Source organism: Atractosteus spatula, chromosome 9 (genome assembly GCF_055471065.1).
Source record: "Atractosteus spatula isolate fAtrSpa1 chromosome 9, fAtrSpa1.hap1, whole genome shotgun sequence".
In the NCBI taxonomy this organism is placed as follows: Eukaryota; Metazoa; Chordata; class Actinopteri; order Semionotiformes; family Lepisosteidae; genus Atractosteus; species Atractosteus spatula.
The window spans coordinates 41,547,197-41,573,875 of NC_142714.1; the positions used below are offsets into that span (position 1 = coordinate 41,547,197).

The 26,679-nt window shown below is 40.5% G+C and overlaps 1 protein-coding gene across 1 annotated transcript in view; it reads right to left on the bottom strand.

Annotated features, from left to right (window-relative positions):
• The window catches only part of clcn5b (Cl-/H+ antiporter 5b), a 34,944-nt gene extending 8,538 nt beyond the window's left edge, over positions 1-26,406 (bottom strand). Inside the window, exons 1-9 of the mRNA XM_088925828.1 lie at positions 26,155-26,406; positions 20,915-21,075; positions 6,660-6,811; positions 5,533-5,632; positions 4,956-5,143; positions 2,554-2,676; positions 1,857-2,063; positions 1,167-1,247; positions 468-1,010 (exon numbers count right to left, since the gene is read on the bottom strand). Coding sequence (XP_088781954.1) covers positions 468-1,010; positions 1,167-1,247; positions 1,857-2,063; positions 2,554-2,676; positions 4,956-5,143; positions 5,533-5,632; positions 6,660-6,811; positions 20,915-21,059 — 1,539 coding nt within the window. The 5' untranslated portion in view covers positions 21,060-21,075; positions 26,155-26,406. The remainder of the gene's footprint in view (positions 1-467; positions 1,011-1,166; positions 1,248-1,856; positions 2,064-2,553; positions 2,677-4,955; positions 5,144-5,532; positions 5,633-6,659; positions 6,812-20,914; positions 21,076-26,154) is intronic.
• Positions 26,407-26,679: the final 273 nt, after the last annotated feature.

The window sequence follows — 26,679 nt, forward strand, 5'->3', positions numbered from 1 at the left end:
CAATATTTCCTCCTGCAGGCAACCAAGCATAAAACATTATATATCCTCAGTAATATTATATTTAGTAGTATAGTAGTAGTATAGGAACAAGTTAAAGGTTTATTCCATGCTAAAAAGAGAAGAAAGAAAACGAAACGTTTCGGCTGTGGAGCCTTCATCGGGTGTGAGCACACCCCTCACACCCGAAGAAGGCTCCACAGCTGAAACGTTGTGTTTCCTTTCTTCTCTTTTCAGCATGGAATAAACTATTAACTTGTTCCTTTGGAGCCTACGCATGCTGACGCAGCTACCTACTTGAACTAGTTGTAGTATAGTATGGTTTCCTATAATCAGTTATGAAAATTTGTATTAATTCTAACTTGGCCATTTTTTAAAACTACATGAGAGACACTGATATCATAAAGTATCAGAAATTGTGAAATGGAGATTTTTACCCGTACGTTTCTCCAATAATTGGGCTGACTAACCTTCATGCCGAAGGTGACAATGGTGATGAGGACCTTGAAGATTAGGGCCAGAGCAAGCTGCCACATGGCTGTATAGACATTGCTATTGGCGGGGCGGTCGGGCAGCTCATTGCTGCTCTTGGAGCTGTTGAGGTTGATGTAGTCACAGAGCTTGGAGGAGTCCAGCAGGCCACAGTCGTTGAAGAGTTCGGAGATGAGCTCGCTGGTGCTGATGCGGGTGTAGTCGTTGGGGAACGCCAAGATGGCCGTCACTGCTGTCACCACCAGCACCTCCAGCACTGGGTAATGTCCCAGTTTGGTGGTCTTACGCCTGCGGCACCAGGCGATGTTAGTCCGAATGAAGAAGGCTCCCCACAGACCCCCAAAGATTCCCAGCAGAATGAAGGGAATCAACTCCAACAGGTGCCAAGGACTGTGGAATTCCACATAGAAGAGCACCAGCTTGCTGTTTCCAAAAGGATTGATGGAGCGCAGGGTGAAGGCAGCCACCAAGGCAGCAAAGAAGGACCGCCACAGTGTCTTCAGGGGGAAGTAGTAGCTGACCTGAAGACAGAGATGACAAGGCGGGTCACAGTGTTAATTTCAACTCCAACTTTTTTAGAGAACCACTCCGGAAATGGCTCTTTTTAATCTCTGCGTTTGAAAGCTCACAGAGTCAGGACTTTGCAGACAAGAGGAGCTGTAGTGATGTAGACTGACCTCCTCCAGGCTGAACAGGACTCCTCCTATAGGAGCTCCAAACGCCACTGACACTCCGACTGCGGCTGCCGCTGACAGCACCTGGAAGACAAGACAGGACAGGAGTGCAGACTGAGGGAGTGCAGCCACAGAGCCTTCCGGCAGAGAACAGCAAATGGAAGACGTCAACAATTTGCGAAAGTACCAAACCTAAGTTTCCTAAGGAACAAGTAATAGGTTTATTCCATGCTGAAAAGAACCTCACACCTGAAGAAGGCTTCACAGCCGAAACATTGTGTTTTCTCTCTTCTCTTTTCAGCATGGAATAAACCTATTACTTGTTCCTTTGCAGCCTACCCATGCTGACGCAGCTACCCACCTGAACTAAGTTTCCTAATGTGTTTTCTTTCCAGTTTGCTGAATCTTGTTTGGTTGATGCTTTCAAGTCTGTATTATCAGAAACAAAGATCTGTCCCATCCAAGATCATTACGTATATTAGGAACAAAGATGGGCAATGCTGAATGGGATGTATAATCATATACCAGAAACCAATCCTCATGAATTAATTTATTCATTTTGCTTTCAACAAGGTTCATATTAATTAAGAATGGTCTTCTGGTGGACTCCCCTACCTCTACACTACTACTTTACCAAAATCTGTCTGCATGCTATGATGCTTCTACTGGCCCTTTGACCCCCAAGCCCCGTACCTCTCTGCGCTTCGCCTCATTCTTCCGGTATTTGGTAAAGAGATGACAGAGGATGTTGCCACAGCAGCATGCTACGTGCACCAGTGGGCCCTCCTTGCCCAGGCTCAGCCCTGAGGACACCGCCAGAACCAGTGTGATGGTCTTAATTATCAGGGTCCACTTGCCCAGGTAGCCACGGATGATGAAGCCACTCAGGATTGTCTTGATCTGAAATGACAGGGAGTTACTACTCTCCTAGATCACGCTCCCTCTTGTCTTCGAAGCAGAACATCAAAAACGTTTGTGAAGGGCAGAATGAAAGAAACATCTTCAAATCTGGTATTTTCTTTCTGTAGCTGTAAAGGTGCTCATCTCAACAGCACACCTTAGCTATGATGTTTTCATGTAGCATCTTTTTATACAGCCTTTGTTTTGCCTTTGTTTAGAACTAAACAAATACCGTGCTAAACTAAATGAGACAGCCAACATAGCCAACTGGCACATGACGATATTCAATTAATCATACAGCAGAAATAACAATCCCATAATATTAAGATTGGCTAAAAGAATATGACACCATCACAAAATGGAACTACATCTCACAGATTCTGACACAAAGAGCTCTTGCTGCACACAAATGTGATATATGTGCTCAGTTTAACAGGGCAGCTCTGAGTAGTACACAGTGCAGGAGGAAGAGCAAAACTGTTAGTCTTACCTCTGAGATACCAGAGCCACAGGCATAAGGTGCAAAAGCCCTGACCAGAGACACAGCCAGGAAGGCGAAGAGCAGAGCCCAGCTGACATACATCAAGTAGTTTGTTATGTATGCAAACGCCCCCTACAGGACAGGAAAAGAGATTATTCAACTTGTGTGGCTCACAATTAAGACTGAACAAAAACCTGCCAGTATGTCACTAGTTTGCTTTATATTACTCTTTCTAAAGTGTTTTAAGATAGAACTCAAAATAGTGCAAAGCAAATTAATGCTACTTCATCAACACAAGCTATAAAAAAATATAAAAATATACAGAAAGAGGAACATTTTGTAGGAGGTGACACTAAAAAACTCTGTTAACTATGAGTCAGTTTTACAGTGTCAACTACAGTATAAGAAAACAAAAAACTGATTGTAACAGAAACCAAAAGTCATGCCATCTCATGTCTGTTTGTTGTCCTGCTGTTCTGTTAGTTACAGTATGCTATGCTGTTACACTGATCTGGTCACATTTACAAGTGCACTGTTATACAGCGGTGGCTCTGTGGCTAAGGATCTGCGCCTGTGGCTGGAAGGTTGCCGGTTCGTATCCCGTGGCTGGCAGAGGAATCCGACTCTGTTGGGCCCCCGAGCAAGGCCCTTAACCCCAACTGCTCCAGGGGCATAAATGGCTGACCCTGCTCTCTGACCCCAAGCTTCTCTCTCCTTGTCTGTGTGCCTGTGTGTCTCACGGAGAGCAAGCTGGGGTATGCGAAAAGACAAATTCCTAATGCAAGAAATTGTATATGGCTAATAAAGTGATCTGATCTAATACTCTATGTGTAACCAAGCTAATATTGCTTTAAAAGATACAGTAACATTTCAAGCATTCTGACATGGATTACATTTTATGGTCTATTCCAGCTGTTTTTCCCCACTGTTTCCAACTCCAATTTTGAGAGATCTAACAGAAAAACCCCATGGACACAAACATGTAAAAGAGCAGTTTCCATTCCCACTAACAGACTGGGTACTCTAGCTGAAATGGATTCACTAAGTAAAACGACAATTACTGAGAGAGTATAAAAAGAGTAAACAAACTAAATCATGTTGCAACTAAAGAAAGGCCACAGTACTTTAGCTTTGTAAGAAATTGCTGATTATACAAAAAAGATCTGCAGTTAAGTTGTCTGGTAGGGGTCTTTTAAGATAACCACACGAGAATAACTACTTATCAAATCCCACTTGACAAGAAAGCTATTGAAAACATCTGCCGAAGGCCAATCCATCTGCAAATTCTTTCTTTGAAACTACATTTGCTGCACACATGGTAAAATCCTAAAAATGATAATAGCTATAATTTCAACTTCACATTTACTTTTGTAAATATATTTTAAACGCTGGAGCAAAAGAGAATTGCATTCATGCGACACTTCACATTTATAAGAAAAATGCTCAGAAGTGTAACATGGCACAAACAATTGCAGCAAACTTCTTAACGAAACTAAATGTTTCTTCTACAGCTGTATTACTTTTCTCCAGCAGAGGGTGGTGTCTGTGCATGGATTAGTTAAAACACACAGATATGTGAATAATCCAATAATGAGCTGCTGTTCACATAACTCTGTAGAAAAACCCACAGTCAACAAGGGGATCAGCAGCTTTCTGCCACAGTTTTAAGTAATACAACTTCAGAGCATGGACGGAACTGTGAAAATGCTGTTTGGATTTAACGTTTGTGAACCACTACCTGACTTTTAAATGTGGAATATTACTAATCGGAACAAAACACTGACAAAACCAGAAGGCGGAACACAGCTGTTTTCCCCAAAAGTATCACTTCTTGGACACCAACACTAGCCAGGCACATCACTGAGGAACTGAATGTGCGGGGGCCCAGAGTAAGGCCTCCTGCTTCGACTCCTATTGCACAACACACAATGTCAATAGATACTACATTCTTGGCCTGTGTAGGGCCTGATCATTTTGCAATGATAGGTGCAGGCTGACAGAAACAATACATAATACTACTTAAAATCAATGTAATGAGCCAAAATCAGCTTTTAGAGCAGACAGTATTCCTACAGACTCCTAAACAGCTTATTTATTCTGTCTGCTAGTGATCCACAGCATCACCAATACCAAAGGAACAAGTGAAGGTTTATTCCATGCTGAAAAGAGAAGAAAAGAAACACAACGTTTCGACTGTGGAGCCTTCTTCTGGTGTCCCAAAGAAGGCTCCACAGTCGAAACGTTGTGTTTCTTTTCTTCTCTTTTCGGCATGGAATAAACCTTTTCTTGTTCCTTTGCGGCCTACACAAGCTGACGCAGCCACCTACGTGAACTACATCACCAATATCGTACAACCTGTTTAAAAAGAATTATCTTGTGATGGCTAATCTGTATTGCTGAAGCAGACTGACTTCAGAGTGGCCGATGATGAGCTCAGCCCAGCTCTTCCACTGGGGGCACTTGTCCCTCTCCATGAAAGTGGTCTCGTTGGAAGTCCAGCAGCAGTGCTCGTGATTGAACCAGAACCCATTGAGACACACCCCGTCCTTCAGGTCCGTCATCCAGTGAGCAGAGATGTCGATCCCCCCAGCCAGGGCCCCTGAAACAGCACCAGACACAAACAGCCACCCTGTTACTCCCCCAAGGCAAAGGTTAGTGAGCAGATTTCTTATATTTAGCACTCGTGAGCAGGAGAGTGCATTACAGAAAGAGCAGGTGATTAGTATGTTTGTGTTAAGAATAAAGGTTGATACTTATAATATTGATTCTTGACAGGTTTTAGTAATTACGTCCCTCCAAAATGGGATCCATTGAGGTAAAACATGTTTTTAATATAATACAGTTGAAATGGGCATTGCATACACTGGGTATTGTCAGAGGCTGTGCCTGGTGGCCAAATGCTGGACACTGCTTTTGACCACAGTTCTAAGATGAAGAAATCCTCAGAAGAAAGACAGCAGCACTTGGCACCAACACCCCCCTTCTTACCTGCCATCAGCCCAATGAGCAGCATGAGCAGCCAGCCTGAGAAGGCATCGCTCACACTCTGGATCAGAGCCCATGTCGACTCCTTGCTTTTACTGGCAATCTGAAGCAAAATAAGACGGTAATCAAACACAAATGTTGCTCAGACTGGGAAACAAAATAAGTCAATTAACTTGTATAAGAATCTTGACTTGCAGTGCATTTGCTGCAAATGTAGGATTGCTATTTTTATAGTTTCTGCTGAATCTACATAACCTATGGACTATTTAATTCAACACGAAACTGAAGAGAAACATACTATTCTGTAATAAAGTGTAACTGATTTTGTTTGCTACAAAGGTAGAATGACCATCAGACATCAAACTCATTATAATCAATGTCACACACAGAATTAATCAATTTCACCAGTTTTTTATTCTATCACTTTTTCCTTAAGTGACACAGTGCATCTTTAAAAGAGAAAAAAAGCAAAGTAACAGTCAACAAAAAGCAAGGACTTTCTCCAATAACAGCACACCTGACTGTTTTACAGGATTTACAGGATGTTAACAATGGCCAATTTCTACTTTAAAAGCAGGTAGAATGATAAAAAAATAGTATTTTTCTGCCACCTTCTCTATCAAACCTTCTTTGTCCATTATAATTCACTCACATTTTACAACAGATGCTTTTTTTAAAAAAACATTAGTGCTAAGAACATTTGCTACAATTGATCAATTGCATGGACTTTCTGTCAGACTATAAACTAAAGATCTGGATTGAGCAAGTCTTTTATCCTCCTCTTTTGTTATACGTCTCTCAGTTAAACATCCTGTTAATCACTGCAGTGCTTTATAAAACTTTTTAATTAACATGGAAATACATGCACATGACAAAGGAGTCAGTTCATGCAAATTGACTGAGAGGGATACCTTTTCCCTGCGGGCAGACTCGATAAGCTGTCTTGTTGACAAACAAATGAGAAAGGTCTTTTGCCCCTGATGAAAAATCAGGCCTTGTGTTTAATTTGTTTGAGGAGAGACATCTACACCAGTGCTATAGCTCCTGCAAGGAGAAACGTCTGGACAAACCTGTGAGCCAAATCTCAAAATTCCAATTACTGTATTCTATGAAACTTGAGAAAAGCTTACCTCTCTGTGTCGGTCCCGGTCCTTGGACTTCTCCCTGACCCAGTCAATGGTGTTGAAATCCTCATATGTTCCCACTCCTGGAACAGGCTCATCAAGGAAATCCATCAGCTTGCTGGTGCCATTCATCCCTTCGCCAGTATAAGTGTTGTAGCCTGAAAAAAAGATTGAGATGAGATCATTAGGTGCCCTCTGAAATCTCAAACTTTTCTATGCTGATGATTTGGGCTGTGTCCCAATATGCACACTTGCGGTCTTGCGCCCATCATATAAGCGTTCTCTCTCAAGTCTGCAAGGGCTTAGAATGTCCCACTTCTAAATTTGTGGTTCACAAGGGTGCTCACAAGCCCTTAATACACCCTTCTCTGAAGCCCGCATCAAGTGCGGACTCCGCTGAAGGGAATTACCCCCAGTACCTTCTGGAATGGTGACGTTTCATGTTCTAGCCTCTCAAAGCGGAGAGAAGTTGCCATGGAGAATAAAATATTCTTGTGTTAGTAAAATTTAAGTTCTGCAAATGTTTAAAATTCATAATATTTTATGTAAAAACAAAATTTAATTAGGCTACTTAAGATTCATACTGTATGTATTCTAGGTTTTGGCATAAAGCTTTTACTTCGTCATCCCATTTAGACTGAATGATGAATAATCATATACCTGGGGTGTATTTTGTACACAGAATATTTAATATTACAAGTATTCAATCATACAAAGCTTTGAGGTGTTGTCTAGTTTATCTTGTTTAGTTTATTTTGAATGAACGTGAAAGAATACGTTATATTCCGCGTACTGTCATTTTTGTCTTGGGACAGACGATATGAAATACATGTAGTAATAAAAAGCTTTGAATAAACAGAGACTGGTATTTCCAAGTTCACCTGTTTTGAGTCGAGTCTGCTTAGCATGAATGAACACGATGGGTCACTACTTTTATGCAGGGACAGACGGGTTGAAATTCAATTTCATCAAGCTGCGAGCGGAGAATGAAAAAAAATCTTTTTAAAAAATGTATCTGCCGACAAGATAAAATATTAAAATATAAAATATCTGTTGAGAAAGCAGGATCAACAACAAAAAGTATTTTGACCCTGAGTCATGTAACCAGCAAGTCACCTCAGATGGGGTGTCCCATTACCCTTTTTATAACAATGCACCCTCCAATACCCAGGCACCTGAAGTCTACACTTGCTCTACATCACAGAAGTGAGGACTTGGAGGAAGGGCTAAGGGCGTAGTGTGACAACTGGGAGATGGCCATAGCGTTATATACAGTATGTAGACAATGAAGAAGACCACACCTAAAGAAGGCTTCACAGCTGAAACGTGTTTTCTCTCTTCTCTTTTCAGCATGGAATAAACCTATTACTTGTTCCTTTGCAGACTAGGCATGCTGACGCAGCTACCCACCTGAACATATGTAGACAATGTCTATCCCAGACTGTACAACTAGTCTAACACTACAGATACCCTGGTGTTGAGAAGTTTTCTTCAAGTGTAATTGCAGCAAACGACTCTAAACTGTATGCTAAAATGTCACATTCTTATGGAAAGAGAAACAAATATGCGTCATAATTCTCCACTCAACAGAATGAAAGTTATATGGGCAGTCTGACTTTTCCAAACTTTCAGTTGTATTTCTGCTCCTTTGTTTTGCTTGTTCTGATCTGATGGAGGGGGAGATACCTCTCAAATTTTGTAGACTGCACTCTGTGCCCACGGTTGCACAGTTAACAACTTGCATTTAGTAGGAGATACGGTATCCATGAAAATGACCGTGTCCATTCTCCTAAGTTTCATAATCATAAACTGTTAAGCTCAATCGCAATCATACACTTATCAGCAACACTCCTCTTTTTCACCTTAGAGAAACAATTTTAACAAATATCGTTACTTAGGATGAGTCTTCTCTCGTTTCTACAAATGCAGTACCAGCTTCTAGGCTCTTCTTTCTTTATTTATGTTGCCATTCTGCAATACTTTGTCTCCTGAGGACCCACTAGCTCAGGCTGGTTGTTATTCTATTACTCCTAACCTTGTTGTTGTTAAAAATAATCACCATTCATGTGCTGCACTAGGGTAACTAGTTTCTATGTATTATTACATTTCTTCCTTGCATATATAGGATAGTACATTGTATCTTTATAACTGTAACCCTTTTAAATCTCCATGGATAAAGCTTTTATCTAAATAAAATGCGAACGTGTGATGATAGGACAGGGCACGTGTTTTAGAGCAAAGCAAAAGATGGTTTTGTTCAGTTTTGTGTACTCCAGGAAGTGTTCCACATCACAGAGCCTGCATGAAGGGCGAATGGCATGTCAGAGTTTGTCATTTCAGGTGGGAAAGGTCTAGATGGTGCGTCAGATTACCATACTTGATATCTCAAACCACTGCTTCATTAGCACACAAATCACAATATAAGCAAAATGAAAAAACATTTATTTTAAGAATAAGAAAAGAGATTGTTTTCAGCCATGAAGCTAAATACCAAAAAAAGCTTCTGTTTCTGGATACATTAAAAGGAGAACTGCATTCCCAATTTCTCAGACCAGTTAAATTCATTGATGGCATAGAAAAAATGTGCACATTTCAAATTAAGCCCACTTTGTGAAAGTACTGTAAGTTGCCACGTTGTCGCAAACCCCTGGTCTCTCCACGGGCGAGAGTATGAGTTTTGCGACGAGAAGTGGCCCTGTAATGACTAAAGCAACGCGATGTACGAGCAAATTAAGTACAGGTTGTGCAGCAGATGTTTCACTGCAGAAATGTTCCAATGTGATCTGCATGCAGAGTTAACAAGTAATTTCTATTTATCGGCAAAACCATCTCAAAAATCGAAAGCAATATTTGTACTGGATTAAAAGAGATGTATTCACATGCCTGCTTGTTTGCAATGTAATAAGCCCGCGTCACGTCACTGGAAGTTTGAATGCCTTGTTCTGAATCGCAGAATATGGCGCTGCGCATACCTGGAAATTTCATTTATTTTGTAATGTAAATTGGAGGTTTTATAAGTTACTGTGTACATTTGACTTTTATTTTGGTTTGAAATGTACTCACCAATGCTTATTCTTTCAAACACTGAAATATAAAAATAACTTTGCAGCTCCCCTTTAACGTATTGAGAGCTAAGATCTTTTAGTTCATATTTAAAATAAAAACTATAAGCGCCGCCCCAGTCTTTACACAAGACCTACCAAATGTACAACTCCTTGCCTGACCTGAATGACTGCTACTGTATAATGAAGAACTGAGTGCATGTGACTTTAAACTTGGAGAAGGCAAATAACTACATTAGTATTTCCATCCATCTGTTTTCTAACTGCTTCTTTCAGTTCAGGGTCACAGGGGTGCTAGGGCCTAAACTGGTAAGGAATAGTCACAAGACAGGGTATATTAGTATTTCTTTTATTTTAAGCATCTTTTTAAAGCACTGAGTATTTTCTTTTACAAAAAATAAGAAAATTACAATTTTGTATAATAGTTTAATGCTTGGGTAGTGTACCCAAGGCAAATACAGTACTGATCTCATCTATCCCACATAGCTGCAACAAGCCTTAGGTATCAAACTGATAATTTTACATGCTGGGGTGGCCTAAGGAGGCATGAGATCAGAAAACATATTTACTCTGTGAACTAGGCAAGCAGACTGGAATCCTTCCTGACTGTACTGAAAGAACAATGGCTAAGGAGGCCCACTTGGTTCCTTTGACAAACTGAGCAGATGGCCGCAAGAGTGCCAGTCTCATGTAATTTAAGCTTTTGACCGATTTCACTTCATACAAGTAAGATTATGAGAGCTAGATCCTTATTACATTCACTTATCGGATCTCGGGATAATGAAATAATTAAGAACCAGGCTCAGCATCCTGCAATGTGGTGGACACTAACAGCATTTAGTATATGCTGTTATATATGCAAAACATGCTGGCCTATTAGAGGTGCTACAATAGACACATCCAATATATTCACTCTCCATTAACCCCTGGAATATTTGCTACTGCTGAGCTATGAGACTATTCAAAAAACTGTAAAAATTAACTTGTTTTAAATTGCTCAAGGTATCAAAGGTGAACCAAAGCACCATTGCATGATCTGAGAACATTCTTCTGCAAAGTGTGCTTCTTCTTTTGCTTGACGAAACCACACCCTGGTACTAGAGCTAACAGACAATGAAAAAACAATTTTGAGTTACAGCAGTGTCTCATTAATTATTAAATATCACATTATATTTGCAGGCATTCCCCTGCTGTGCAAAACTGGGCTCTCACTAAGAGCTAAATAAGGAATTAAATAATTACGTCTGTACAGTTTATTAGTCCCAGAAAACCCAAAACCTTGAGCTGTGTAGAGCTTGATCCAGTATTGTTGTTTACCCAAGAATCATTTGTGCATTGACATACAGGGCCAGTGTCGGGGGGTTGTACAATCAATACAGCTGCACCATGGCTCAGCTGAGACGTCTTCACACGAATAAGAAAAGCACATCTCCTCTCCTGTCGAAAAAATCGAGAGGAGAAGCGAAAACCACACAAGGATTGAGCGTAATGGTGCAGGAGGGGATAGTCAAGGACAGATGCAGAGGAGCTGCTCAATGGATCAGATATTCGCAGCAGCTCCTAGTCAACTGTTTGTTTCCGCTGACGTTCAGGCCCAGGCTCAATGAGTCAGCCTGGTTTACAGGTAGGAATACGTCCGAGATAAAGTATTCCCCCATTGATCTCCCTCTGGCCCATGAGGCAGATGTGCTGGATCACCTTCCTGATTACTGGCCTGATGTGAGGAGCACATCTTGTGGATGGGAAGCCCGGGCAGTGTGGCGTTTGTCCTGTATGTCACGATAGCCACATTGCATTTAGTGTAATGTTCTCCACATCTGATGGGCCAGAGAATGAATTGTTATATTTAACATTTCCAGTTGCCTATGTTATCCAAAGCAATTCATAAAGAATAGCAAGAGGAACAACAACGACCTGCTGCAGAGTCACTGAAAACAGACTCAATCTGAAGTCTCGTCTGAAGGATAAAGCATGAAGCAATTCAGAAACTCACTCATGGTGATACAGAATGTCAAACAGCAACTATCCTGTAACCTCCACTGAACCACTGAAGGCTGGCCCGAGTTCTGCTGACCAAAAATTCTTTACCAAATAAAATAATACATAAGCCTGCATTGTCTTTCCTAAAATGTTCATTTCATTTGTTATTTATGCTTCTAATTTGTATGGGGTCCCCATGACATTCAAGGTTATGTTTTTATGAGGACAGATTTAGATGACCATGAAACAGAACCCAAGGCGATAGGGGAAAAAGCTCATAGCTTTCCTATAGCAAGGCTGATTAAGCATCCACTTGCAGAGGCTGTATTAATACTTGTAGAACAAGGTATTGAGAATTATAGATGCTGTATGCTTTGTATATTATACACCTGCATTCAAAGAGGCAGTTTATTCTGTTCATATTTTAAAACATATTTCTCCACCAGATTCACAAACGTTTCCTGGAGCCACTATAAGTGGACTGCTAATCATTCACTCCTTTAATGCTAACTCCTGTCCACCTTTGATCCCCATTTTAGCTCAGACAAACTTGCCTAAAGGTCCCAGAATTGGGATGGTAAACACTGAAATCACTGCCCCACCTTGATCATCCTACATTTTGTTAACAGTTAGACCCATGGCACGCGAACGATGTTAAATGCAGCGCATGTTTGCAATATCACATTGCACTGCCCCCAAGCCACAAAATAAAACATAAAAGGCCTGCTTCTTCTGGAAATAAGCCTGAAGCAGAGACCATCAAACAAGCTGGGGAGATAACTTTTATCTGACATTAACAGCCCCACAATTCATAATCAGACGATTCCAAACAGCCAACACAAAAATCATTCCGGCCCCTGCCTAGAGCATGCTTGTTTTCTCTCTCGTGAGCCGGCAACACACCATGCACCATTACTGAGGCTTATTGATTTCTTCCATTATCAGGCTACTAAGTGTTTCCCTCTTTCTCTTCACTCATGTACCTTCCATTGTCGGCGTCTTCCTGTCACAGTGCGCTCCCTTTTTGTTTTTTTTTTTAATCCACGGGTCCCTGCCGTTGCTAGCTACGCCGAGAGACAAACAGCATTGCTTGGCTTGAGTTGAAAATAACAGCGCTCACGCTGAACCGGCCCTGACAGTCTCTCTCTCTCCACCTGCACTGCTCATGATGTCATCAGCAGCACGGCCTGACCCTTGGAATGGAGAGAGGCTAATCATTCTGCTGCATCAAAGAGCATTTCCGAGAGCCCCTTGGTGCTACAGTACTCCCAGACCTAACAGATGTTACTGCTGCCTTTGGAGAGGTTTTCCCCCCATGAGGATTTTGGCATTTGTCGAGTACAAGAGCGCAATATCTAGAACTTTGTAGACATCCCCCAAATGATGCCAAAAAAATATTCGGTTAGGTTTGGCAAAACACGATTTAGGAGGTCCACACTTCAGCCGAGACAGATTCAGATCAGAATCCAGCCTCTTCTCTTTATTTAATGCACAAGCCATTGTGGCGCATCCTACCTATTTGTCAGTGCAAGGCGGAAGCAGATGGATTCAGAATAGTAATTTCATGTTCTTCCCTCCCATGTTACAGGATGCCAAGACTGTTTTCCCCGCCTATAACAGATTACAAAACTCTAAAAAAAAAAATATATAAGGAAAGAGAGAGGAAAGGGCTTTCCACACACAGCGCCTTGCAAAAGTAAGTATTCATCTCCTTCCAAATATATGCCATTTTGTTTGCATTAAAAAAAAAATCGAAAGAATTTTTAATTAAACATTCTTCTTCAAAACTGAAATGCTCAAACTGAAAACACAATGTTGGGTATGTACGAGTGTTTTCAGTCTGAGCATTTGAAAACGTACTGGCCAGGGTAGACCAGACATGGCAGAATTTAACAGCCTTTTGGCTACATTTGCCTTCTATTTGCCTTGGTGCAACCCTGTTGTGAAAGGCGCTATATAAAAATAAATTGAACTGAAGAAGACATACTACCATTGAGAAAGGTTTGTTTCATGGTGATGCTAAAACTACTGCATTTTGCTCTGACTGCTGTCTTATCTGTGACACTGGGCCGGCTTGAGGCCTATATAACCAATTTATATACCTCAATCAGACAGATTTTATCATTGGGCATCATTCGTCTGATACCATTCATCACACTTTTCATATTATGCGGACAGTGCCTACAGTACCTCTGGGCTGCTGTTTCTATTGAGACCACTAGAAAGTGCCTAGTTTGTTCTAGAAATTAAAAGGAAAAGCAACAAGACTCAGTTTGTTTGTAAACAGGAAACGAACTGTATGATAACCGCTTGAGAAAAAAGGAGGTTTTCCTGGTATCAAGGCAAACAACATCCAGAGGAACTATATGGACATGTGTAGACAAACACTTTTTTAGAAAAATGGTCTGACAAAAATCAAATGGATCTTGATAAAACACATAAAAGTGTTTACTATTTTTCCCCAGAGTCTGAAAGAGAAATGGCTTACAAGAAGCTTAAAAACAAGGAAATGAACCAGGGAAACAAATTCCTGTCCACTTCCAGACACTTAGCACAGCTGAGGTAAATTTAAGATACCAGAACCAAATCAAGACAGCAATTTTTTGAATCAATGTTAATACGTCCTATGATCCTTCTTGTCCCATATGAGTGTATTGGGACAGACTGCATATTGGGAATACATAGCAAGTAGCCCATTTTTCAATTTGAAAGATTTGCCAGACCTTCACTTTTATTTCTACTCTTTTGTTTTACAGTCTTCTAATTGAAGAATGTCTGGTCTCTACCATATACTATATTTCCTAGTGATCCTTTTGGTCAAAGTAGGTTGTGTTTGGTCCTATAATTAAGTACTTAATTGCAGCTTGGCTTATAAATAAAAAGATTTCATGAAACCTTACTTCATTCTCCTACCTTGCATAAGCATAAACCTCTTGCAGATAAGTCTTTTTCACACTTTGAGAAATAAAGGGACTCACATTCTAGAAGATATCTTAATGAATATGGTGTCTGCTCATCCCAGGACTTGCAAATCTCAATACAACCTATCCACCTGTTCCTACTATTTTTTTTTTACTTAATCTCTTTTCTACAATGTCAATAGCACCCCCTGGAGGGCAAGGGTGTGTACACATTGCATAAGCGACTGGATTTCTGGGACAAAACAAAGAGATCAGCTTCTTCTTTCTGACTTCATACAACTCTTCAGCAGTTGTTAACTTTTTGGAATAGAGATTAAGATATTAGACATGAAAAAACATCCTGAGACAATACAAATTCAGCTTGAAAAAAATCCTCCTCGTCAATGTTTTCCCTTACTGTACATTTTCTTCACAGAGACACCGTTCTCGTCCCATGGGTATGATTTGTTCTTGGAGTGCTGTAAGTACTTCTTTGCACACTTAAGGACTGTTAAGTAAGATAATTAAGTTAAAAAAATTAAGTTCCTGTCTTTGTGTACTATTCTAAGAAAACCTATTCCTTGATCTGTCCTAGTACTCTTGCTAATTGTTAACTGCAATCTCGGCCTTTCAAAAAAGCAGAAATGGTTAAAGGGATCTGATTATGGTCACAAATTTGCTGCGCATGCATTTGCAGTCTGTGAATCCCCCTCCCTCCCCCACATAACACTGGATCTTGTCCCATCTTGACATCATTTATGTGGAGCTTTGTGCTGCTTCAGACCTGGGGCAGGTGGAGGGAGGGTTTTAGAGTGCTGCTTTGGCGGTCAAATCAATATTCTGTGGCACAGTCATAGCTCTCTGACAATTTAAGGAGTCTTGTGGTTTACTTGATTATTTGATTTTTCTTAACGCAACCAAGTCACTAGAATACATTATAATTTTCTAAAAATAGTAAATACTTTTAAGAGAGTTCGTATACACCTCGCAATATGCTAAATAATGACTTACTCATGCATTGCACAATTTGAACATACATCAACTTCATCTCGACTTTAATTATTTCTTTCTGATCATAAATCCTAATATTTGAGTTGCCTTTTTATTGCTTTGACACATAGTGTGGAAGATGCTTAATGATAAGTAGCTTCTTCAAGCAGTATATAGTATGTGCTCCTAGACTCATTGCAACATGGTACAGGCAAGGATGATTCATTGCATTACAGGGAACCGTGATACTGCAGTATTCACAGGACACACAAGAAGGGAAGAAGTGTGGGTCACCCACAACAGAACTTCCAAAAATAAAAAAAACAGGAAGTCTCCAAGTTAACAGTTAATAGGCAAGTAAGGTTTTGGAAGGACTGTGACCTCATTAGTTTCTAAGGAACTGTTTAACAAGACTGTTAAGGATATAATGCTTTATCACTGTCATTTCTCATTGTACAAGCTAGTACAAAATACATTTGTACTGAGCATTAAAAGGAATATATCACCTATGAATCATTAAAGTACAGGAGGACAACAACAATCTTTTTGTATCAGGTGTGTACTGACATTTTACTGAATGAATATGACAAAGTTCAAGTTAAATTCATTACGTTGTATTCAGGGGAGTCATCTGAAGGTCAGACTAATGTTGGAAAGGCTGCACATGCTGTCTTGTGGGATTCTCTCATATAGCCTGGACGAACATGTGACTGGTCTCAAGGTTTTCCTGGTTGCCTGATGTCACCCCAGCTCATTACTAAAATGTTCACTGGGGCACTTGGGGCACTCGTCATCTGTCAAGAAAGCCGTTATTACACGAGTAGCATGAAGACATGCGTTGTCTTGCTGAAATGCTATGAAGTTGGGATGAGCCCAAAGGAAGGGCAGTTAATTATATGCCAGCACTTGATCAATGTAGAACCATGCAGTCACATTGTCATCAAACACAAGCTGAGTTCTGTAGGTACTAGAGGCTTAGTTCCATACCATCACTGGACAACACTGGACCCACAAACACACACAGTAGAAGGACACCTGTCTAGCTGCTCAGACAAGGCTGATGTCCGCTGTCCCTGTCCCATGATGTTTCTGTCCACGGGCCAGGTTTGCACTGATACTGGGCACTGGAGCTGGTTCTCTGGCATGAGGATTTCAACAGATGAGCCACTTAGCAAAAAAAAAAGAATTTTGTTCATGCCTGCGGCTGAAGGCAACCAATACTAATTTCAGCCAGCTTTGATGTTATGAAATCTGTCAGGTTTTAATTCAATTGGTACAGCAGTTCATAACTTGAAAGAGATTTTGAAAATGCGAGCCTATCAGTCATCTTGGTTGACACAACACCAATTTGGGTCACAAATTTACTAGCTTCTGATATTTTTACACTTAAAACTCACATGGACAAAAAAGCAAAGGAAATTTGCCCATTTACCCCTCTGATCCACTGAAAACTGTGCTGCAGTCCCTTAAACCATGCTAAACAACTGTTTATTAGCCTAGAATCCAATGCTGAGCTGATCCTCTCAGACCCTCACTGACTTTGATATAACTCCTGTTTCCTAGCTTTTACTTTTTGTCCTTCCTGTACCTCAAACTGTTAAAATATTAAAAAAAAAACAAAATTTAAGTCTCAACATTTGAACTTTGCAGTATACAAGAAGACCAAAATCTCAAATTTGGAGTCTTGCAGTACTTTAGAAATTAGGAATACAACATGGTAACGCAGTGAAAATACAAATAAAAAGGCAAAAGAGTTAAAACTCTGTATTATAGACTCTGCATATGCAGGATGGATTATTCAATTCACCACATATTGAGCTTTGGCTTCCTCACACAGACACACAGATGTTTCTAATAGACCAATCCACAGGAACCCAGGCAATTAAAAATAATCTTAAAGGCCAAAATGTATAGGCATATCTTCCAAAAAGTTCACAAAGCCTGTTATTTGTAATAGATTCATTTCATTCCAGCTCTGTGGGTGCATATTTCCCTATCAAATATATTTTCCTTGATAAGTTCTCCTGCATGCACAGGGTCTCTTGCCAAAGGGATGTGGTGTGGATTGTAACTTCAAGAGCAGCTCCCACTCTAACTGCAATGGTCAATTACATTTCATGGTTTTGCGAGTGCTAAATATCCATACTCTTTCCCCAGAAAATGTCCGCAGATCAGAATAGATTGGCATCGGCTGTTTCTAGCTCATCGGAAAGTTGCCAGGGAACTGAGAGCTCGGATCAAGAAAAAGGATGGGATTTTGAAAAATCAGAGCAGGGCCTCCTAGGTGGCTCCGTGAGTAGAGGTGCTCACCTGAACGCAGGGTTCAGGTGAACAGAGCCAGGGTTCAAACCTGGGTCACATTCCTCCAGTGACAATGCACAGGTGGTAGAACACCACTGAGGGGAAAATGGGAAAAGTTAGCCAGGTCTCTCTCGACTCTAACTGACTTCTTTGGCACTTGGCAGTGAGGGACTTTCCAAATGGCACTGAATGTCTGGTAGGCATTAAGAGACAAGTGGCTCAATCAGTGTATGTGTCAGAGGAGTCCGCCTACACTTCCTGTCTCCCCCGTGTGCGGTCATGGGGTTTGTAGTTGAGCGCTGGGATGTGAAACACACAGAGCTGTCTATTCCAAATGTAGCAGGTGTAACAAAAAAGTCGATTCTAGATTTGAAAAAAAAAAGCCCAGGCTGACACTACACAGAAGAAACACATTAAATCCGCTTCTAAATACAGCTACACTAGAAGCATCAGTAACAAAGTGCCAGCAGACAGCTGACAGGTATTAAAGGGGCTACACTAACTCAAAAGCATTACGTCACTGTGGTCTAATGGTATTTTCCCAGGCTGTATTCTGGTGTTGCATACTGGTTAAAATGGAACAATATTCAAATGAGATCTGAGCTCTTACTAGTACATTGTAAAGCCTGAGCAATCTATCAGCTTTTTGTTTCTCTTCATATTGTGTTGTTGAAAACATCAAGAAATCTGCATAAACACTCATCACTTTTAAGTGAGATTTTCAAGACCCATATACTATAAGCAGATTTCTACATTTTATGAGCATGAGCAAAAACAATGTGCATGCAATAAGAATACACAATACATGTTGTATATATACACAACATATTTTTTCATGACACTTGTTATACAGTACATATTATCCATCTTGGCAGAAATGTTGAAGCATGAAGGATCAGCCATCATCATCAGGTTAATCAGGGTAATACCAGGCATTAAACCAGCAGATTTAAATAGGAATATTATTCTAAAAAGGCTAAGGACAGACACAGTAAATAGAAATATCCTGGTTTGACACTTTCCACCCCTGAAAAGTTATTGGCCTCAGTTCTGCTGGCCAGAATCAAAGATAAGACACTCACTGCAGGCATCAAAACAGTTCCACATCCACACATTCCAACCCTGATAGCACTGATCTCTTCCACACTAATTAGGCAGTGCCCTACACTGATCTCAAGGTTGCCTTCAATTCTGTTAACCATAACACCAGTTTACTGCAAATGCCTGACACTGACAGACACCATCAGGGCTGTTTGTGATGATATAGAGTCCTCAGCAAGCTTGAGCATGACTATCCATAATAATAATAATAATAATAATAATAATAATAATAACAACATCACTTTATTAACCCTTTACAATTTCTTGCATTAGGAATTATTTTTTCACATACCCCAGCTTGCTCTCCATGAGACACACAGGTGGGGAGAGGGAAGCTCGGGGTCAGAGGGCAGGGTCTGCCATTGTACAGCGCCCCTGGAGAAGTTGGGGTTAAGGGCCTTACTCAGGAGCCCAACAGAGTAGGATTGCTCTGCCAGCTGCGGGATTTGAACCGGCAACCTTCTAGCCACAGGCACAGATCCTTAGCCACAGAGCCACCGCTCCGCCCCAATGTGAGACCATGTGAGACCAGGCTGCACTGTTGGTCTGCATCTGCTGCTTGTTTCAGTGGACTAGACCCTGCAACAAACATTCATGAACTGTACACCAGGAGCAGTTCTACAGCCAAGATGCGTTGTTCCTTGGACTCATAATAATGTTAAATGAATCTGTGCCATCAACACTGAAATGGCAAAATCCAACATCTACTTTGCCTGCAATCCTACAACATAGCAGTTACTATGTTGAATGAGGTAAATATTAAAAAACGAATACATACAGTGTTAATGTATGAAATTGTTCATCAAATACATCTCGTTCTCCAGTTTCACAAAAGTGTCCTGCAGCTTGACTAACTACCATTGAGCTGCCTTCAATAATTGGAAGCTTTAGATTAATGGTATGGATAATGGGTAGACGTTGCAACTCCAACGTCTATCATGAAACAGTGAGTCCAGCAGTGTCCTGAGCAGTTGGAGACGGGAGGCTCCTGGTTTGTTTTTAGATGGACACTTTGGCTAATCTCACCAGAACTCTGCATACAATCATCAACAGCCTACTGCAAGCCTGGAGACAGCCCCAGACAAGACCACTGTTAATAGACGCACAAGGCGGCTGACCTCTGACTTCACAATGTTGACCTCACTCCTCCCTCTGAACTGTTGTGTAGTGGGACTGATAGTTTAGACTGGCTACAATGTATCACCCAGTATGGGCTATCGACCCATCCTACATGCAAAGCCTCTTAAGGAGGAATACAGTTTTCTAAAACATATTCTTATTATTCCATGTTAAACTGATATTCATGAGGAATACAGACTGATAACAGTGGCCGATTGATATAGAAGTCTGCCTCTACATGTGCTTGTCAAGATGGAGAGGAACGGCATAAGCATCTCAATTGTACAAGTGACAACGCAGAGCATTATACCTCATTAAGTTCTTCAATTGCTTTTTGCAATTACAAACAGATTGCATTTTGCAGATAGACTTTTTTTAAAAAAAACCGGCTTAAAACAAAGGATATACATTCCTGAAGGCATCATATAGAAATCAAATGTATCTACCAACCCTAATATTAATAAATCTAAGCTAAACACTGCGAACAAACCTACTGTCTTTACCCATGGCACTTGTATTGAATTTCACATAAACAAAGGCAACTTATCAAGCCAACAATATTTAGAAGTAATCATTCTCTACACATCCGCTCAATCAAGTCTGAATAAGATATTATTATTTATTTAATAGTAGGAACACTGAGCCATATACTTGTGAATTGACAACATTTACTACGTTACTTCTTAGTGGTGGAGATTGTACCACTGGAGCAAACCCATCCAATTTTGGGAGCACTGTGACGCAGCTCTTTTTTTCTTTTCACAGCGTGGGGCCTATGTCGCTGGCGTTCTAGGAAAAGAAGGCATACCTCCAGCATACTCCCTGTCCAGAGGAGGCACATCATCCGTGACGGAGAAGTCCAGAGTGGCTCCAGCGATCTCCACCATGTCTTCGTCACTTGTGCCACTCTGCAGGCTGTTGAAGCTCTCACCGCAGTACCCTTGGTTGTCCATCGTCAGCAGCAGAGTCCTGTAATACACCCCACCAGTTACTGTACAGAAACCTGGTAGAGACTTCTGCGACAGGTGCCTATCTTTACAGCAGCAGCTGTCCCTAGCCACAGAATTTTAGACACAGGTACCTAAACGTTTCTACTGAAGGATCCTAAATAATTCACTGCCTATCTTTTGAAGGGGGATAGGAGGTTCAGTGGTCTTTTTGGTCTTTAAGAAGGTTATGTGGTCTTTTTGAGTTTACCTAATGATCTTTGGTCTTCCACAATTCTCTCTCACACTCCAAATGTTGGAGCACTTGCCAAGGATCAGATGTTCTAACAGAAAATGCAGATTCATATCTGTCTTTGCCTCATGGTTTGCCCACAGGAATGGTCTTAAACACCGGTTTAAATGCTTTAGAGTGATATAGGAAAGGGATCAAGGGGACTGACTAGTGGGCAACTACTATATGAAAAAAAATGTAATGTCGCACAAATCATGAGGGCAGCCACATTTCTGTGACACAAGAGATAACTTGTGTTCTGCATTAACAGACTGGATTTTAAGATGTCTGATGTCTGCTAGGATCTGGAATAAGAATATCTAGTTGTTTCTGTGTTTTTTCTTCTTTTACATCTTAAAAAAAGTATGAACTGGTATGAATTGCCCCCAAAAAGGTAAATTATAGTGTGCAGATCTTACGGTCAGTAATTCAGGACTGCTGTAACTTTGCATGCCCCAGGTTGCATTAGAAATTATCCCAATTGCAACATACCCCTCCTATTAACTGCTGCTACATTGATGTTCCTGAGAATTAAATTAAACCAATTGTTTAGACTAAGAGAGTTAAAAGTCCTAATTTAAATTAAGTAATCTGAAAATGAATATAAGTAACCTCACTAAAAGTTGGCTTTGTTCTTTTATGAAAAACAAAGATAAGACCAAATAAGATAAGATCACTTTTTTGGCCACATACAATTTCTTGTATCAGGAATTTGTCTTTTCACATACCCCAACTTGCTCTCCATAAGACACACAGACAGGGAGAGAAGCTTGGGGTTAAATACACTTTAACCTGATATAATGTATGCATTGAAGGTAAAAACCTACACACTTACTTTCTCACTGTAAGCTCTCTAAAATTTTGTCCAGTGTTTTTAACCAGTGTCTTTACTGGATAACAATCATACTCATTGTTCACCATACACTGACATTGAAATTTGACATCTGTAAATGTTTTAAACTACTAGAGTGTAGTAGTAGTGTGTACAAGAAGACAAAGATGTCACAAAATGAGATCCAGGCTTAATTACTATGTTAAAAGAACTTTACAAAAACATTTTAATACAACAGTTGTACACAAACACAGTAATTCGAACTAATGATCATTGTCAACAGCTGAAACTATGCTTATGTTAATTTAACCTTTTTAAAGCGCAGTTGTCTTATTAATGTGTACAAGCTTCTTTGACCAAAGCAAAAGTAAGCAGTTATTTCAATAGCCCTAATTAAACATCAGTTATTACTTAAAACAAGTACAAAACTCCTAATTGGATAGGAAAAAAAAGTCATTACTAGAGTTTTGCCAGTTAGCTAAGGGAGGAAGACATTGTTCTTACAGATATGACAAGGAAGAACATTTATTATTAACCAACATCCCATTCAAATATGAAACGGGCTTTCCTACAGACCTCTGACGGGTCTTATACTGTGACTTCTGTTTTGTTATGGTTCCTCCTTAGACACTGGTATTGAGAACTTGTGGTTTATTTGTTCCTATAACACTTTTTGGGAAGCTACTGTGTTTGCTTAAAAACATGATGTGGTATTTACAAACTACACTGTACTAGTGTGCTCATCTTCTGCAAGGCTTTCAGTTACGATGTTTATCCTCATCAGTGATGCATTCCACCGTCTCTGCCATTCAGACGTGGGCCCTGTATTTCCTGCTGGAAATATACAGAAACTTCCTAATCTTAAATCCTGTTTGGATTATCTTTCCCAGAAGTGTTGACTAACCTTTTCAGAATAATGAGGTTATAAGCTTTAATAAAGTAGTTCTGTTCCACATTAATTCATGTCTGAATGTGCTTCTCAGCAAACTGAGAGAGATCTGAGGCACAGCAAATTGCTATTTGTATTGGAGGCTCTGACAACAGTGGCCCTACTGACCTACACTTGTACTGAGGATGAACATCTATTTTACATTGCATCTTTCATGTACACATGTACAATCTCAAATTGCTTAATTAAGAGAATTAATTGAAATCATCAATAAACAATAATAAGAGAATAATAAGTATAAAACAAGCAACAAGAGTAACAAAACCCAATTATAAAAGCGAGTACAAAAATACATTTTCTTTTTTTCCCCCAACGTCTTGACTTAACTCTTGTCCCTTATGACCTTCAGAAGGTCGTTTGCCAGCCTTGGTTCTAAATAAGAAAAGATTCAATAGCTGAATGCATGACACTTCAGTCTGGACATAGGTAAAAGGCCAAAGGCAATGGTAAAAGCTATACCATAGCAGTTTATGGTACAGATGTAATTTGGATGTATAGTATAGCTGTAAATCTATAGCTTTAAATGTATCACTAAATTCCACTGTGAGCCAATGGTGAGATTTAAGTCTTATTAAAATTTGGATAGCTCAGTTCTCAGTACACCATAGCTTAAGACCAGACTTTAAACCTCTAGCTAGCAAAACATTACAGCGGGAACTAACAGGGTGTATAGGCATCTCTGCACTTGCCTGAGTAAGACAGGAGTGAACAGCTACCATACTGTACAGATGGAAAAACAGGCACTTTAGTAAGTGAACATTAATACCATGTTTGCAAACCACCTGAGCAAGTGGACACATACAGATGTTACGCAAATCCAATCCTTGTGTGACATCTGATATTAATGTATTATTATTATTAAGCAATGCACATTTCCAGTTCCCTCCATTAAGTGAGATCTAAATCATAGCAAGGACAGCCTTTAACATCTACAATCTTTTCTAGTCTACTCTGCAATGCTGGGTGATTAATGGGATCTAATGCAGCACTAAGGTTTAAGATAAACTGGCGTCCTGTCCAGGGTGTATCTTGGCTTCTGCCCACTGCTTGCTGGAACAGGCAAAGGCTCACCCATGACCTTGAATTAGATAACGCGGTTAGAAAATGGAGGGACGCGTTTAAGACCAGGATGAAAACAACCAAAATGTACATTCATCTGGAAAACGCTCAGTGAAGTATGACGGAGGAGCTCCACCAAATTCTAGTTGAATCAGTAACCTGTCTGCACAAACTATGAACCAACATCTGATGCTGATAGGCCTGACTATTCTGTACCCATAAAACAAAACACTTTATTTTGGGCAATAAATAGCAACCTTGTACTATGCAGTTACAACCACTGCACATTCCAGGCCAAACCAGATGCATGTTGCCGATAAACAGCACCAGACAAAGTGACAGTAGGCTACAAGATGAACGTTTAGAGTAAGATATTCATAGAGAAAACATAAACAACTCCGTGAGATTATGACCACTAACTTCTTTTTACTGTATCAGCTGTTACATATCACTTGACAAAACACAGAACCATTATACAATATATCATTTTTCAGTAAAGTTGTAGTGTAGTCTTGAAACACTACTGTACATAGGCATCGCAGCCATTTAATTTTGTGAACAAAATTTACCAACGCAACTGAACCTGTACACTGCTTAAAACAACAGGAAGATTATGAAATTCCACTTGAAATTACTGGAATTTTCCCGTTTTCCAAAAGGGGTTTAGTGGAGTATTAGAATGTATTTAAGTTTTCATAACCACATGACCCTATGTGTGCAGTAATAAAGATGCAGCTTGTCCTCTTTTAATTATTTATTTGGACTGTAATCGAGACTTCCGACTTTAAAATCGACGACGTTACGGTTTTTTAAATACATATATATATTTGCTGTTTCCGTAGAACCAAAGTGCAACATTGGTTTTCTGTAAAACAGTAGAACTGGTTTCATATCTTTAAAAGGGCCTAACGCGCAAAGATTGGATTTCATTCACAATCTGTTCCTTCTTGAAGGCAGTGTTTTCGTTTTTGACCTCCAGTTTAACAAGCTGACTTGTACCAAGTAGTGGAATTATCCGAGTTACCCATTAAGCGAGGCCAGCGATAACGGCGTTCGTCTAGTCTCGGATAAAACGGACAGACACAGCGTCACTCCCCCCAGCCTCTTCCGCAGAATGCAGAGCCACAAATGGCCACCTTCACCCAAGACCAAGTTCAAACACCCACTTTCTGAACACAGTAACCTGTAACATACTGTAGGCACTACTATCCTCGTTTTCGAGACGCCGTGTCTGCTTTCCTTCACACGTAACCACAAACGTAATATTTTGTCTTTCTCTGTGCATAAACTCACATTTGTACAGCATAAGCCTAGCCTATCAATGATTAATGTTTCATGCACCTGGATAGCCTGTAGAAAATGTCACACCAACACACACGCACGTTTGAGCACAGCACAAGTTCAAAGAACAGATTTCCAAACACACACACACGGAAAAACAGCAGGAACAGTTTACATAATCAATACAGGGCGAAAGACCACCTGATGAATCACAAATCAATACCAAGGGCACCTGGGCAACGTTAAACGGGTTAATCACCGCAGGGATTGAACCCTAATTTACAAACGCCAGTTGATGAACCAGCAAAGGCTGAAAAGTTTAAAGCCCTGACTGCTCAGGACTTGTGTAAACTCTCTGATACCCACACGCCTGATTCCTCCGGCTACCTGCTGTCTGCAGGCACGATCCCGTGAAATCTGACTGGGAAATTAAAGGAGGGAGACAACACAGATGGCGGCAAAGAATAATACAATTACAAATAAGATCCCTTTCCAAAACCCCATTTTACTTTGCAGCTGTTGTCCCCAATTTTGAACCCTTCTTCGCTCTTCCTGAAACACCATTAACGCCACTATAACTGCAGGGCTTTTTTAAAATTATAAATCAAACGGGGCAGGGACTCAACGTGGGATGTGATCCCACTTGTCATCATTTAAATTTCAGGTCTGAAATGTCACCCCTGCAGAAACAGAGAGAGAAGCCACCCACCTGCCCGGCCTGCGAGGCGAGTTAACCTGCTGTCTTGTGACTCGGCTTTCAGATCCGCAGGCAGAAGACACAATCCTCGTTGTCTGGTGCCTTTACAAATGTCTATCATATTCCTTTCCGAGAAGGTGTTTCCTCCCGTCTCCAGGCCACCTTGAGGACTGTCGCTAGGTAAAACGACACCCTCCTTAGGCAATAACGAATTGATGTCCCAATTCCTGAGGAACCCCTCTCGGCTGAGTACAGCAGGGCTCTGCGGGATTTGCGGATTTGCCCTGGGTTTCCTGTCAGGGCAGGGAGCCGATCACAGAGCTGGCGATCGGAGCTGTCAGGCAGAGATCGGTTTCTCTGAATGCCAACATAATGCTGTCTTTCGCAGTTTAGGCATATGGCTTCAGAACGTTTAAAGGAACAGGGAAAAATTACGCTTTGGTTTGACTTTCTAATCGGGTCCGAATTCAAAGTACTGTGTTGTATCCGAGGATTGGTTAACGTCACAGTCAGAGACCACTTTGTAGAAAATTAACT